Source organism: Esox lucius, chromosome 2 (assembly GCF_011004845.1).
Source record: "Esox lucius isolate fEsoLuc1 chromosome 2, fEsoLuc1.pri, whole genome shotgun sequence".
Taxonomy (NCBI): Eukaryota; Metazoa; Chordata; class Actinopteri; order Esociformes; family Esocidae; genus Esox; species Esox lucius.
Window position 1 is genome coordinate 28,472,016 of NC_047570.1, and position 16,046 is coordinate 28,488,061.

The window sequence follows — 16,046 nt, forward strand, 5'->3', positions numbered from 1 at the left end:
TTATACAAATCCAGCTACTGAAAACGGATGTAATAAATATAATGTTCTACACTGTTTTGTGTTCAAAGTTTGGTACGAGTCTTTCCAGTGTGCAAAATCTCTGAGTGTCGGGAGTTTCCTAAGTATTATATATGCAACTTGAGCATTGAGGGGAAAGATGCAGTATTTTATTCTGTAACACTGTTTATCAAGTGCAGAAGGATAAATCAAGGCATTCTGAAAATGAATGCCTTATATTGCTTGAAATTCACAAACACTGAATATACTGAGGATATAAGTAGAGTAGCAATTTAATATACTAAAATAAATTGTGTGCAGCAGTACCTTCTTTCATTACTTCTAGGCTAGTTCAGTGCGATCCTGACTGCTTGGTTGCTTAGAGTATCACGACAGACGCCCGGTGTTTTCACTGGAAGGGAGGGGGAGCAGCACGGTGACAGGAGTAGGCGGACTCCAGGACTCAATCATTTTACGGGGAAGGGACGGACTCAAAGATATTGGAACTGGATACCATAGAGATTAACAATGAAAGTAGAAAACAATAACATGAAATAAAATTGAATATGAATATATTATTGCAGACACGTGACTGCGGGGGGGGGGGGGGGGGGGGTTATTTTCCACACCAGTGGTTTCGCAAGTGGAATCAACAGGAACAACAAAAGGAGTGCAACACACAAAGCAAACAGAGTCCAAAAGGAGGAGGAAAAGACTGAATTAAATACACAGGTAAATAAGGAAACAGGACCCAGGTGAGTAGAAACAGGTGGGATGGATGAAACAGATGAACTGACAGGAAGGAACAACCAAATAAGGAAAAGACAAAACCAAAACATGGACTGGACATTCCCATTCGGCCAGGATCGTTACAGCAGTGTTCACTGCCCAATAACCTACACCAGATGACTCCTTGTGATGAATAGAGATCTTGTAATTTTCATTTTGAGTCACTTAATTGACATGGATCACTCACTTGCAATTTGACAAACCCGAAAAGATAAATTATTTACACACACAAAGACACACTGTAAACACACACAAAGGGAGCAACATTGGATTTATATATAAAAGCCTCACCCTAATCTAAACCCTAACCTTAACCCCTAACTTCTAGACCAGACAAAATGTCCTCAAAGTTCACACACTTTTTACACACAGTGCTGACAGGATTGTACTGTAAGCCCATCTGTGATTACAAGTCATATCACACAACCCCATTTCCAAAGAAGTTGGGAGGTTGTGTAACATGGATATAAAAACAGAATGCAATGATGTACAAATCATTTAAACTATATATACTCACCTAAAGGATTATTAGGAACACCTGTTACATTTCTCATTTATGCAATTATCTAATCAACCAATCACATGGCAGTTGCTTCAATGCATTTAGGGGTGTGGTCCTGGTCAAGACAATCTCCTGAACTCCAAACTGAATGTCAGAATGGGAAAGAAAAGGTGATTTAAGCAATTTTGAGCGTGGCATAGTTGTTGGTGCCAGACAGGCCGGTCTGAGTATTTCACAATCTGCTCAGTTACTGGGATTTTCACGCACAACCATTTCTAGGGTTTACAAAGAATTGTGTGAAAAGGGAAAAACATCCAGTATGCGGCAGTCCTGTGGGCGAAAATGCCTTGTTGATGCTAGAGGTCAGAGGAGAATGGGCTGACTGATTCAAGCTGATAGAAGAGCAACTTTGACTGAAATAACCACTTCTTATAACCGAGGTATGCAGCAAAGCATTTGTGAAGCCACAACACGCACAACCTTGAGGCGGATGGGCTACAACAGCAGAAGACCCCACCGGGTACCACTCATCTCCACTACAAATAGGAAAAAGAGTCAGTTGAAGACTGGACAGTTTAAGTCCAAAATTGGACAGTTGAAGACTGGAAGAATGTTGCCTGGTCTGATGAGTCTCGATTTCTGTTGAGACATTCAGATGGTAGAGTCAGAATTTGGCGTAAACAGAATGAGAACATGGATCCATCATGCCTTGTTACCACTGTGCAGGCTGGTGGTGGTGGTGTAATGGTGTGGGGGATGTTTTCTTGGCACACTAGGCCCCTTAGTGCCAATTGGGCATTGTTTAAATGCCACAGCCTACCTGAGCATTGTTTCTGACCATGTCCATCCCTTTATGACCACCATGTACCCATCCTCTGATGGCTACTTCCAGCAGGATAATGCACCATGTCACAAAGCTCGAATCATTTCAAATTGGTTTCTTGAACATGACAATGAGTTCACTGTACTGAAATGGCCCCCACAGTCACCAGATCTAAACCCAATAGAGCATCTTTGGGATGTGGTGGAACGGGAGCTTTGTGCCCTGGATGTGCATCCCACAGATCTCCATCAACTGCAAGATGCTATCCTATCAATATGGGCCAACATTTCTAAAGAATGCTTTCAGCACCTTGTTGAATCAATGCCACGTAGAATTAAGGCAGTTCTGAAGGCCAAAGGGGGTCAAACACAGTATTAGTATGGTGTTCCTAATAATCCTTTAGGTGAGTGTATTTCAAAGACAACATGTTGATACTTAGAAATGTTAATTGGCAACATGTCAGTAACATGATTGGGTAAAAAAAGCATCCCAGAGAGGATGAATCAAGTAAAGATGGGGAGGGGTTCACCATTCTGGGAGAGACTGATTGGGCTGCAACAGTTTCAGAATAATGTTTCTAAACATAAAATTGCAAAGGGTTTGGGGATCTCATCATATACGATAAATAATATCCCCAAATATCCCCAAATAGGAATCCCCACATAAACAAGATCCAGAAACGCAGCCGCGTTCTCTTGGCTCAAGCTCATTTAAGATGGACTGAGGTAAAGTGGAAAACTTTTGTCTGACAAATTATATTTTTTTTTATGTGACTTTTTGGGATCATGGATGTTGTTATCAGTGCACGTCCCAACTTTTTTGGAAACTTAGTCGTACTACTTTTCCATAAAATTTTACCTTTCAATGACACAACTTGTACAACTGGTCTAAAACACACACACAGAAATTAAAATGCTATGGAAATAATTATGCAATCTATTTAGTCTATGTAGAATTGCTTTCTCTCTCTTCTTGTGTAACAACACCCTACAGAAGTAGAGCCATAGCCTATTTTCAGGACAATTGTGAAAATGGGCTATAACATTTTTCCTTCTTCTTTCAATTTGCTGCTAGCTACTTAACATACATTTAGAAAAGAGTACTTACTAATGATTAGATTGGTTTTTAAGTCACTCTGCATAAGAATGTCTGTTAAATAACAAATATGTTGAATGTCTTCAACAAAAGACTTTCAGGCGACTCAAGTGACGCAGAATGACCACCTGAACGTGATTGGTCAACTGGTAGCTGGGCGTGTTATAGGTTCCTTAATTCATTGACCGGTCAGTTTCATGTTTCCCTTCCTTGTCATTATACCTCTAGTCAAGCTTGGATTAAATTGTCCAACAAATTTAAAAAATGAAAGCTAAAAAATGAAATTTAGCAAGTTACTCAGATGTCAGTTATCAAAGCACTGGTTTACTAATACAATAAATAACACATTGCTGTCTTTCCAACTAATGGAGAATGTGGTCCGTGTATAGATTTGGACATTCTGTTTATCTTTGGTATTATAAGCTGTAAGAGGGCGAGACTCGGGGAACGGAAACAGAGGGTGTGTTCAGGGCCCTGGTTGGTGTTTTCTTAACTAAAAGAGAAGGGACGGATGATGTTATGATCATGGGATGCGGTTTATGGTCGAGCGTGTGGCGTTGTTGAAGAGATATTGAAGGGATGGACGATGTGTGCTGGTTGAGCGTAGTGACGAGTGCACGTAGTGATGTGCAACTCGCCAACAGACAGACAGACGACAAGCGCAGGTGTGAAGAGGTGGCAGACTTAAGCCAAAAGCCCCCAGAATCTCAGGTGGGGGGGGGGGGGGGGGGCTATAGGTAATACACAACCTTTTCATCATTAGCCTCCTTCATGAAGTGTGAATAGAAGTGTAACTATTTGGTTTGTGGGAATTCATGTGCTTTTGTAATGTATATAAAGTTGAGTCTGTTTAATGAACTCGGAGGCTAATGAACTAGTTTTCCCTATTATTTCCTGATATATTTTTCTGTGGAGAGAAATCGGTTTATGTGACCATTCTTTAAAAACAGCCTCACCCGGAGTAGGCAGCATTGCTCTCTCATCACTGGCCTGACTGGCAATGCTGTGCAGGTAAGGTGAGTGAACATCACTAAGAGTGGCATCATTTGACATTTCAGTAATGAAGCACTGTTGCTGATCATCAAACTGAAAGTGTTGAATAATCCTATGAATATGAACTGTATTTGCTACTAATTGCCTCCTCTCTTGCTTAAAATAACAAGCCTTTATGGAAATGTCACTCTGAGTCATTGTCGTTCTGATTAAATTCAAGGAAGCACCATCAACTCAGATATTGCCTTTGGACTTATTTTTCAAAGGTAGAATGTGGCGGTTTATTAAACAGGGTTATGTTCATTAGGCACTAAGGACTACTTGATCTTATACATTTTTTTTATTTCACTGGGTTTTTGCTTGAGGGCGTTTAATAATTTAATTAACACAGTGTTATTGCTATGGTAATATGACCAGTTAACACCAACAATGGTTACTGTTGTCCAGGATTATAAGCTCAGAGAAAGAACAAAGGTAATGATTTCAAACACTTTCTGTGTTAATCTGGAACATTGGTACATTGGGGAATGGAAACACTTTCAAGATATGTCCTGTTTATTCCAGTCCCTTCCTAAAAACACAACAGAAGAAAACAGGAAAAGTAAAAAAAATACGGCATGTACATAAAATACAAATAGAAAGAAAACTATAAAATACATGATTAAAATAAAACACATAAAAGTTCAATACATAATAAACTATATAATATGTACAGAACTCCCCCAAAAGATTAAAAAGATTAATGTCACAATACAAACAGAACAATCATTCATGACAAGCAGACACACTTTCAGTGAAAACTCCAGTAACATTCAAACGTGTCAGATTCAAGGTCAATTCTCTAACTGTAAGTCACTCTGGATAACAGTGACTGTTAATTACTAATATGTTGAATGCCTTCTACAAAAAACATGCAGGTCTTTAATGAGTCAAGATGAGCAAAAACTGTTTTACCCAGGTCAGAGTTCATTGGCAAATCCAGTACAAACCAATCCTGTGTTATTGCGTAAATCATTGTTTTGATTTTAACAAGGAACATGAGATCATGTTGAAAGTTTCTGTAAAGGTTCCTTATGGATAAACAAGAAGTGAGGGCTTCTCTCGTCTTTAATAGAGAGAGGCCCATCCCACATTTTCATACAATATATAATGCTGAGTTCTCAAGCTATTCCCAGATATTAATCAAAGAGCTCAGCGGTAGACGGCATCTGAAGATTAATATAGAAGCTGTGGCTTGTGTCCAACTAGCCTCCAAAGTAATTGTAGACTTTAAATAATTTATATTGTGTGGCTTAGTTGGTAGAGCATGGCATGTCCTGTGTACCTCAGTTGGGAAAGCACTGTACTTTTACACTGAATATTGGGGTGTCCCCCCGACTACTCTATCAGTGTCACACCAACATCCCCTCCCCCCGCCTACTGAATCAGTGTCACACCAACGCCCCCACAGAAGGCTGGCAGGTTCCCACACAGCTGCTACCCACTGTGACCTCATCAGGGGAGCTCAGGGCTGAGGCTGAATAGGAGGCCGGAATAGAAGGTGCTGCTGCCTCCAGTGCTGCCCTGCAGAGGAGAAACTCTGCCCCGGAGTCAGAGGGAGCAGAGGCCACCAAGGATCTGGCCGCCCACTCCCATCCGTCCAAAACCTCCACCATGAGTCCGACCTGACGACGCCACCTCACCACGGGAGAGCGCTGTGTTTGGTGTTTATTTTCTCCTCTCCTCCTACCCATCCTGGTCATACTTCAAGTCGATATGGATGAGAACGATAAATTACAAATCAGTTGAAAAAACGGTGTGAGAGGTGTTTATTAGAGGGATTCCGGGACTCACATTGCTCATGTCACTGAGTGGGGTCCTCCCGGGTATTGAAGTCTGCCTTCAGACAGTCACATTCGAATTATTTGGGGAATTCCTCCAAGCCCCGGTGGTCATTAGAGGCCTGGTTTAATTTCCTCTGCTTGGCTCTGATGAAAGACCTCGGCAGGATACAACATGGCATGACTACTTTAAAAGTATTGCACTATTTAATAAATAGCATCAGGGAATAGGATGCCACTTGGGACACAATCTTCATTTTAGCCTGTAGACACTGTCTGTCTGATGGGAAATATTGTTAGAGGTATGGTGCCTAGATAGAGAAGCACAAGATCAAAGTGGCCATTGATTAAAGTGAATCATATGATTTAACCAAAATATCTTATTTTATTTTTGGTAAATGATAGAAGCACCAATATTAACACTCACAATTAATACTAAAGTGTACATATGAATAAATACATTTAAAAAATCCTTATAAAGAAGTGACCTGATCACAATACTTCTGGCAAACATGTTATAATTTTAATATACAGAAGATTCTCATAAACTTAATGGCAACATTATAAATGGCATTCACAAAGCCATAGTGTTAGTGGAGGCAAGGTTTTAGAAAGGTAATAAAGCATGACAAAACTATCCTGCAGAAAGAACACAGAATTCATTTTATTACTTTTTTCAGTAATTGACAAATAGACATGAGGCTGATCTGTTTTGCAACTCAATGTATTTGTAAACAAATTGCGTCCTCTATTGGTCAAAAAACAGATTACATCAACCCAATTATACAATGTATTGCAGAACTGATGGAATTTAAATAGGAAAAACAAACTTTCTGGATGCATTGCCAATATTGAAAAGCATGAAAAAAATGGAATGTTTGTGTACTTTGTGTATGTATTTTGTGCATGTTTGTGTGTCATGAAAGCTATGCAGGCTACATACTCTTTTTTCATAGCCACTATTTACAGATCACCTGGGCTGTATAAAGTGTTGCTCAGTGAGTTCCCAGAATTCTTTAACCATAGTCAAGGAAGAGATTTGGGTGATTTCAATATTCACATAAAAACGTCCAAGGGGCCACTCCAAAACATTTTTGAAGCCATAATTGACTCAGTCAAACAAGTCTCTCGGGACCTACACATTGCCATAATCATACCTTAGTCTTGTCCCATGGAATAGATATTGTGGACCTAACAATTTTTCCTCATAATCTTAGAATATCTGACAACCATCTTATTACATTTACAGTCACAACAACTAACACACTAGCACCCCAAAGAAGGACACTTAAAAAACGTAATATCAAATTCTCAGACAGACTAAATATTTTTTTGTGCTCTTCCAGTCTCCCTCCACCAACCCAGGATGACTGAGTAGAGAAAGCACTGAAGAAAGTCTGCAGAAAATTGGAAACAAAATACTTCCACCAACTTGGAAGTACTTCAACTACCCTGGAAAAAATGTAGAGTGCAATATTGAAAAGCTCTTACATCTGCTTGATCATCCTATTTTTCTAACCTTTTAATTGAGGCAAACTAAAATAATCCAACTATATTCCATAGTATATCTAATGCTTTGGAAATTCTTTTGTACCCTTCTCCTGACTGATATCTTTCAACAATGAGATCCCTCTGATGCTTTAGAAGCTCTCTGCGGACCATGGCATTTGCTCTTGGATGCAACTAAGAAAATGTCAGTAAAATACTATTAGAACAGCTGAACTTTATTTGTGATGAATCAGAGTCACTTTAAATGATGGCAGGTGTGTAATGACTTCTAATTAACATGAGTTTGAATGTGATTGGTTAATTCTGAACAAAGCCACATTCCCAGTTATAAGAGGGTGTGCACACTTATGCAACTTGTTTATTGTAAGGTTTTTATTTTTTATTTTCCCCTTCAAAGATTTCAGTTTGTTTTTCAATTTAATTGTTCATGTTATAGGTCACATTAAAAGTGGAAAAATGTCTGAGATTATTTATCTTTGTCTCATTCTTTTACATCACAAAAACCTAGCATTTTCACAGGGGACTTTTTATATCCACTGTAGTATTGTTAAAAGAAGAGGTGACGCAACACAGTGGTAAACATGACCCTGTTACCACTTTTTTAAATGTGTTACTGGCATCCCCAGGAGATAATCATGTATTTTTCCAAAAACAATAAAATTTCTCTGTTTCAACATTTGATATGTTGTCTTTGTACTATTTTCAATTAAATATAGGGATAAATGATTTGCACATCATTGCATTCTGTTTTTATTTGCATTTTACGCAGTGTCACAACATTTTTGTAAATGGGGTGGTACATATAATCTGAGTCAATGATTAATTCATCTACTGCATGTGTACATTATCTTTCTACATTAGTGTTTCAAGACAGTCTGAAAGACTACTGGAATTACGAAGATAGTAAATCTGTTGAATTAAATGAAAGGTGTTTTATGGAAAGCTATCAAGAAGTCATCATGAAACTAGTGTAGATCAATAGAAATCTATCTGTTGCCTTTTAATTTGTGGAAGAATCAATTTCTTTGTAAAAGACTGCCAACCCAGCATAGAGAGAAGAAGAGGGGGAGGAGAAAGGGGGATGAGACAGAGAGAAAAAGAGGGAATGAGAAACCCATGGAGAAAGACATAGTGCGAGATAGAGGCAAGGCAGAAACTGATTAAATGTACCTTAAATTAATATCACTTTTCAACAAATCGTAACGTGGAAACGTTGTACACACTTTCCTCCACTGACATCAGAAAGACACGCAAAATCCTCTCCTCAAACAAACAATCGCTGATGGGGACAAGGGAATTTCCTCTGACGTCAAGAGGTTGAAATCACCTAGGTTAAATTATTTGACGTTTGTGTGCACAGGAAAGAGAAAGCAAACAACGATTTCATACTTGCATTTAGGCAAAGAACAACACGTGGCATGTGAAGAAATCTTGATAATCCTGATAATGTTTTTACTAGGCATCGTTATGTAAAGATATGGAGGTGGGCCCTCTTCCCCATCCACTGGAGGGCTCTACGGTCTTGTGCAGAGCAGTTCCCATTGCAGATAAATCAGAAGGCTCTGGATGGTTGAGGGATAGTAATCGGAGAGGACTCAGGGTGGTTTTACACAGTTCTTTTGTTGCCGTAGAGGGTAGAGTGGCAACACTATTGTCATTCATGGTCCATGACAAGTCCATGGCTATGTGGACGATGTAAACTTAAAATTGCTGATTCTTTCAGCTGTGGTCATCTTAATGAGGATTGGGGCGTGTTCAAAAGAAGTGGTAAGACATCATCAAGAAATTAGCCTTTGAATGGTTACAAGTGACATTGACGGTTAGGAATTCAAAAAAAGAGATAGAACATTGAGCGAGTAAAAACAGAAAAAATAAAACATTGATGAAGAAAGAGCTGGTATAGCTGTATTCTCTGTGGTAATCCATATCTCTGTTAAGGTCAAAAGGTCAAAGGCCCGAAGGACAACATGATATATAGGCAGTCACCCAAAACATTTTCAGGCGGCAGCAGCTGAGACATATGGCCATGAATGGATGTCAAGATTGATCATCAACAAGAATTGCTTTTTGCAAAAAGAAATGTTAGAAAGAGAAAGAAAATCTTAGATTCTGGATTCTGACACGATAAGACAGTTTAACTAAGCTGATGAGGTGTTTATGAAATCATTTACAAACATAAATCATCTGTAGATTTAACCATGTGGGACCTCTGGTGTGTACTAATCAATTGTTCTAATGTCATGACTGTGGATAGGGAAACGTTAGGGAAAGTATTGACTGCTGACAGTAATGTTTTGTTATTTTCCTGAGAAACTAATCATTACTGACAGGTTGGTTGTTATGTTCCCCAGGAGATAAACACTTATTGACTTATACAACTACTAACACAAGCGCTAGATGAGGAAAAAGAAAGTAATTTTGTGTCTGGCATTTAACCTTTGTAACTGAAGAGATCTAAATGATCAGGTGAAGAATTCTACCAATCAGTATGTTATCAACCTAGATTTGTTACTAGCGCTGTTTGGACTGTTCTTTTACAGCCATCTTGACAGAACAACCACAAACATACAGACAATATCAGACATAACAACCACAAACATACAGACAATAACAGACATAACAACCATGGATTACCCCCTAACAGCTACTCCAGCTGATCTCCATCTGACTCCATGTTTTTTACATAGTCCAAAGAGCATCCAGTTGTAATGGTTGTGGTGGTGGGACAGGGCAGCTAATTTCTCCCAAGTGGAGATTTCCTTACTTTCCCCTTGCTCATTTGTCCATGTTATCTTTTCAACTCCATGCTTCCACTATCACTTATATTTGTTGCTATCGCTTACATTTTTTTTTAAATTACTTGTAAGAACAAAGAAAAAAAGGAAACAAAAACAAGCCAAAAGGGGAGACCCCCCCACCCCCCCACCCCTCTTAACAGAGATGCAACCCTCACGACTCCTCCCCTCCAAGGTGTATCCTCCTCCAGTGTACTTGCCCACTATTCTCTCCAGAATGCCTGAAGTCAGACATCTTGATTTCAGCGAGCAATCACACAATCCCTTCTGGCTGGGCAGTTTGTGTCATTGATTGTGAGCTCTATTTGTATGTCTTCAAAGTACCCAAAAAATTCAACTTAGCCAGTACCCTGTTTTTGTTACTGGCACCCAGTTGGATATACAGTCAATCTGAGTGTGGTTGACAAGGGCTTCTTTAGGGTTTAGGTCTCTAGAAAAAACGATGGGTATTTCTCAGGTTTGGGGTTCATTCTTATATGAATATCATGGGATTTAGATAATTAGAATATAAAACATTAGATTCTTATAGGATTTGATATCATTTGGATCAAAGAGAGAGTGAGCTTCCTTTTTTATTTTATAATACCAAATCTGCCAAACAGGATCAAGCTTAGGTTGCAAGTTCCGTATTCTCACTTTTAACCCCAACAAATACATTGCTTGACATGCAACAACAGAAACACAGCCACATCACACGGTATACAACATTGATACAGCCACAGACCAGAAGCGGCACAGTGACCACTCAAATAATACTTTGCGTGGCGTGAGAAATATCCCACTCAGCCATAAAGATGTAGCATTATTGACATGTTGTTTTATGGTCCTTGGTTGGAGAGTTGGATCCATGCTGTTTGTGCTTAACTCGCTGTCCAGACCCCCCAACGGGCATGAAACCAAGGGACCTATAAATGAATCCATTGTCCTTTTATGGACCTGTGGATGGAGACCCAGAATTGCTGGGCTGTGCACTCATGGCAATCTCAAAGCCAGGTTATTGTCTGCAGTGTTGCAAACCTGGGTTCAAGAAGTATATCATTTTCTTCAGATTTGACCGAGCCTGTCTGGAGTGCTGGATGAGTAGGGGCCACTGAGTTTGCACATACAGGACTTGTTAATTTGTTCTTTTATGCCAGACAGACTCAACCAAGTGAAGCAAAAGTATTTCAAAGGAAACCAACACTATTGGGACCCATGTCCTCTCTGTTCCAATGTTATTCATTTCGATGTTTGGCTTGAATGACACATATAACAGTAGGAGGACGTAGGGGTTCATTTTTGGCCACTTGAGTGAAACAGTTTTGGTTGTGAATAAACATTTTACAGTGGTCAGAGTCCTCTACACACCGGGCAATAACCATTGTGTGTTGAGTGAGGGGTGTGTAAACCAGGAATAATAAAGACAGAAATGTATCCTCATCCAAAAGAATCCTTCTGTTTGCGCTGTCAAGGAAATGTGTAGATGCTAATATTCCCAAAAAAAACATCAAATGAAATGAATTGATTCCCAATTCAGTGTGCGTGTAACTGAATTAGTCTATGCTACAAAACAGAATGCGTTATTCAGCAAAAAATGTGTGAAGATTTCAGCTTGAGCCGGTGGTGGATTAGGCCAGTTTACTCCCTACTATGTAAAGAGCTTTAAGGACCTCGGTAGAATATATATAAATGTTATTATTATATTAAGCATAAATTACCTTCATTAAAAGTGCAAGATGGTGCTCTATAACAAGATTTTGAGGGCAGTGCTGTTTTCACTCAACACAGCTGGGAGGCAGCAATACTGACAACACTGTCACTGAAGACCAAACCAGTTCATTTAAACAGAACTCAGGCTACCAGTGCTGCATTTCAGCGTCAAGCTAGTAGGGGATACAAATGTGTTTTGTTAGTGATGCCTGTGTAAATATTTGCCAAGGCCAGGAGGCCCTGCGGATACAGCTGTCTCCTGGCACAATGACATTGTATCGACACTGACTAGCAAACAGGATCGTATTCAACCTGTTGGTTATTGTTTGGTTTTCCTTGTGCACTGAAAGATGCACATGGGGAAAAAGGCAGGGTTGTGGTCATATGCCACAACATTACAAAAAGATTTTCCACTGACAATCATTTATTTGTCCAGGTAATGTAGCTGTCCCTTCATTGTTTCAATGCAATTTATTGTGAGTGTAGGTAGATGATGAGCCTCATAGTTTTATGATAAACATTGTAATTACAGATAATATTTATCTGAAGTTTTTTTTTTCATTCTAAAGCAAGCTGGATGCTTGACACTGAACCATTTCTCTACACCCAATCAAAATCTCTGATATGTGTACGAGGCTAATAAAACATGAATTTCCGCATTCATCAGTGTAAATAATATCTGATGTACTCAAACAAGTGAGATAAACAATTTGCCAAAACAAGTGAGATAAACACTTTGTTTATTTGACAGATTAATGCACATGCTGTAAATACTTTCAGGGTTAGAAAACCCAACCATGCTCCTCTTTTAAATGAAAACAAGTTTATTAACACACACAACAACAAAAAGCAAGACAAAATGCAAAAACCTAAACTCCTGTAATGTTGGCCTACACGTCGCTGCTCAGGGTGCTGAACAGCGCTAGAGGTTGCGGACATGTTTGTTCCAAACATGCCCCTATTCCTTACAGTTTAGTGCAAAATGTTCGACAAGAGGCTGATGAAAACTAGTGAAAGGTAGTGCATTAAGGGAATAAATGGGAGGTTGGGACGTAGCCATGCTGGCGATGGAAGGAGAAGACAATATTTCTCCCTTCGGGCTGGAGCGTTAATGGCAATGTCCTGTAGTGAAGCACTCCACCCTGAAGGACTTCAGAGGCATTTGAGGAGGAAGGAGTTGCAACTGCTGACCCTTCCACAGTCGCAGAGCTTCCCGATGTGTGGTCCATGCCTCAGGGCACACCGCTGACCAACTCCACACTGAAACAGAGGGAGTGAGAAAGACGGGGAGGGATGTATGTGCTATCACCAAACACACTTGGTATTTAACAAAAAACAAGGAAAGTTAATCAGGACGGAAATTGTTACCCTGGGATGTTTGTTGACATTCTAATTAGTTTGATGAATTAAGAGGTGATCAGTGGTTCCACTTCTTTCTCCATTCAGTTAATTAGACTTGGGGACCATAATCTTGATAAGACTGTAATTGCACTCAAATCAAACACTGTTGGCATTTCTCCTTTTGTATTTAATTACATTGATAACTCATCTTCACTAACTGGTTTTACATAAATGTTCAATTCAATTGCAGTAAAAGTACAAGAACCATGTGTGATTTTACCAAAAATGTCCCCATGGGCTTTAAATCTGTCTTTTATATTATATTTATAAACATTTGTAAATAAACAATTAATGTGTAATAAATGAGCCTGTGTAATAATGTGTTTAAAAAAACTTTAAAATATATTGACTTTTAAAATGCTTTCTGCTAAAAATAAATCCAAGGGATTTTCAAACAGGGCAGTATTGTTTTACTCTGGAAAGAAATTGAATACAAATACAGAATTGTATTAATGAATGCACTGGATCTAACTATTGATTACAATTTATCCTGGGTTATAGATCGAGGAACCAAACCTTTTCCACAGGGACCCATTTTTCACATTAAAAAAAGGAATCTTCGCATTTACACAGCTGAAGGCAGGGGAAACATTGGTTGCATCGATACTTTTATGCAAGGTAAATTTTACATAATCATTGCAAACCTATGTGCCTGATTACAACAGAAATAATCATACAGCATGAAGAGTTTGATTCTACCTATGATGAGACAAGTTTACCCAGATCCAAATGCCAGACGTTCTGCATAAATGGATTGGCAAAAATTGTCAGATGCCAGGTCTTTTAACTTCATGAACATCTGTCTCATTGTAGATTAATGCTAAATATTTAGTGATCTACCAAGCATACCAATTAACACACGGAAATGATCCTTCCAAAATATAACCTTAATACTGTGAAAATGTTCCTTTCTAATATTGAATATTTCAATTTCAAAACTGTCCAGAAGTTGATTATGAGTAAAATCGGCAATCAACTATAGGCTTAAATTTAAACTTAATTAAATGTATTGTCAGAATGCTTGTTGGTAGGCTACCCTAAAGACATTGGCTAGTCCTACTGTAGATGAAAGCTACACATCAGCATCATCTACTTCCGTTTCTGATAGCGAACAGCCAAACAACACACAAGCTGGAAAAGCCTGTGACACCCTGCGAGCTCTGCAAACAAGTCCCTGGGATGAGTAGCCGTGCTGCGGACTGCGATCCATTGGAATTAATAGACTTCCGTCGCAACGGATATGGCTTGGCGCAGTTGGTGTGCACCTGGCATGATGCCTTGTTTCTATTTCTTTGAACGAAGTTCATTCAGCCGAGCGTGTGAAGTCTCCATACACATATTCAACAATTTCATTATAGCAGTTGGAAGTTAGCAGCCTAGCATATTTCTAGAAAGTTACAAAGTTACAGAAACAAGACGAAATAGTAGCATAAACTAACGAAACATGTTTTAACTTTTATTATGTTCTGAAACAATAGCCGTCATTTCTCATCTGTTGAATGCAAAGGTCACATTTTGCAGTCTCCGAAATTTAAGGCGATCTCAAACAAAAGACGGGCGCTCCTCTATACGATATAAACTGTACACTTATCCAGTGGGCCTACCGGAGCGAGAATGCTTGGAGAGGAGGTACGTCGTCTAGACATGTAGTACTGTATATCTACTATGACAACTATTATTAATATTAATGTCATTATAGTAAATATATTATTTTACATAAATTAAGCTAATAACATCAGTTGACAGTAACAGTTAATCAAGTACACCCAAAGCAAAGTCTTAACTTATTTGACTCCTTGTCTTTAAATAATAACTTTGAAACTTGAAAAGTAATCTATTCACCGGAGGGATCATGCCTCTCTTCTCAGTTGAAGGCAGACGGCTCTCCATCTTCACTAGAAGCGCCTCCATCGCATCCACCTGGGCGAGATTATACAGGGTTAATACATTTTGTTAATACTTTTTTCATGGGAATTACAAAATCTATAAGGCCCAGTACATTTTAAATGATCGTCCTTAGGCTTTATTTTAAAATGCCCCCTCCTAATGTACTACAATGTCAATTTATAGCACATGTCGTCATATTGCTGTTCATTTGATTTTAGAAAGATCCTTAGATTTATAGGCCGTTTACGGAATCAGATAACATGCAACGGACCTCTTCTGAAACTCTATCTGTATAGTGATTAAATTTACATTTAGCAAATTGATTATGAAATGGACTTTTTAGGACTGGTGGAGACGGTTAACCTTTTTACAGTAGCTCAACCAATGACAAAAACAGACCCACCGGCATTCAGGAATTTTGTAAGCTTATCTCTTACGCAATTTAATTTTTTCAGCGGTAAAAACATGGACTAGTCTGGCTAAAAAGCAACTCCCTGTTAGGAACTTACAAGTTCTCTCTCAGTTGCGGTCGCCGAGTTCTGCGCTCCGAAGTCCTCTGCGGAAACTTCCTGCGACGCCTGTCCTCTGCATGTGACGCATAGCACGCCGATGCACAGCAGTCGGAGGAGCACTCCTGAGCTCTCCATGGTTCTGATGCAGCACGTCGTTGATGGTGTGGAGTTCACGGCAGAAGGGATGCGAGTGGAGGGTCGAAAGTTTAGAGTGCGTAACATCTAACAGACAGA

General features: G+C 39.1%; 1 protein-coding gene across 1 annotated transcript; it reads right to left on the reverse strand.

Annotated features, from left to right (window-relative positions):
- Window positions 1–12,735: 12,735 nt before the first annotated feature.
- On the reverse strand, window positions 12,736–16,046 carry cartl (cocaine- and amphetamine-regulated transcript-like). The gene is made up of 3 exons (XM_013137155.3): window positions 15,810–16,046; window positions 15,256–15,333; window positions 12,736–13,272 (listed from the first exon to the last, which is right to left on the reverse strand). Exons 1-3 carry the CDS (start codon window positions 16,032–16,034, stop codon window positions 13,165–13,167), a joined length of 411 nt encoding a protein of 136 aa, XP_012992609.2. The 5' UTR covers window positions 16,035–16,046; the 3' UTR covers window positions 12,736–13,164.

Excerpts from the sequence above, each read along its gene's own strand:
- cartl (XM_013137155.3), bottom strand. The coding sequence starts at position 16,034 with ATGTTACGCACTCTAAACTTTCGACCCTCCACTCGCATCCCTTCTGCC. Across the intron at positions 15,334-15,809 it reads CCGCAACTGAGAGAGAACTT|GTGGATGCGATGGAGGCGCT; the intron begins GTAAGTTCCTAA and ends AATCTCGCCCAG. Across the intron at positions 13,273-15,255 it reads AGAGAGGCATGATCCCTCCG|TGTGGAGTTGGTCAGCGGTG; the intron begins GTGAATAGATTA and ends CCTCTGTTTCAG.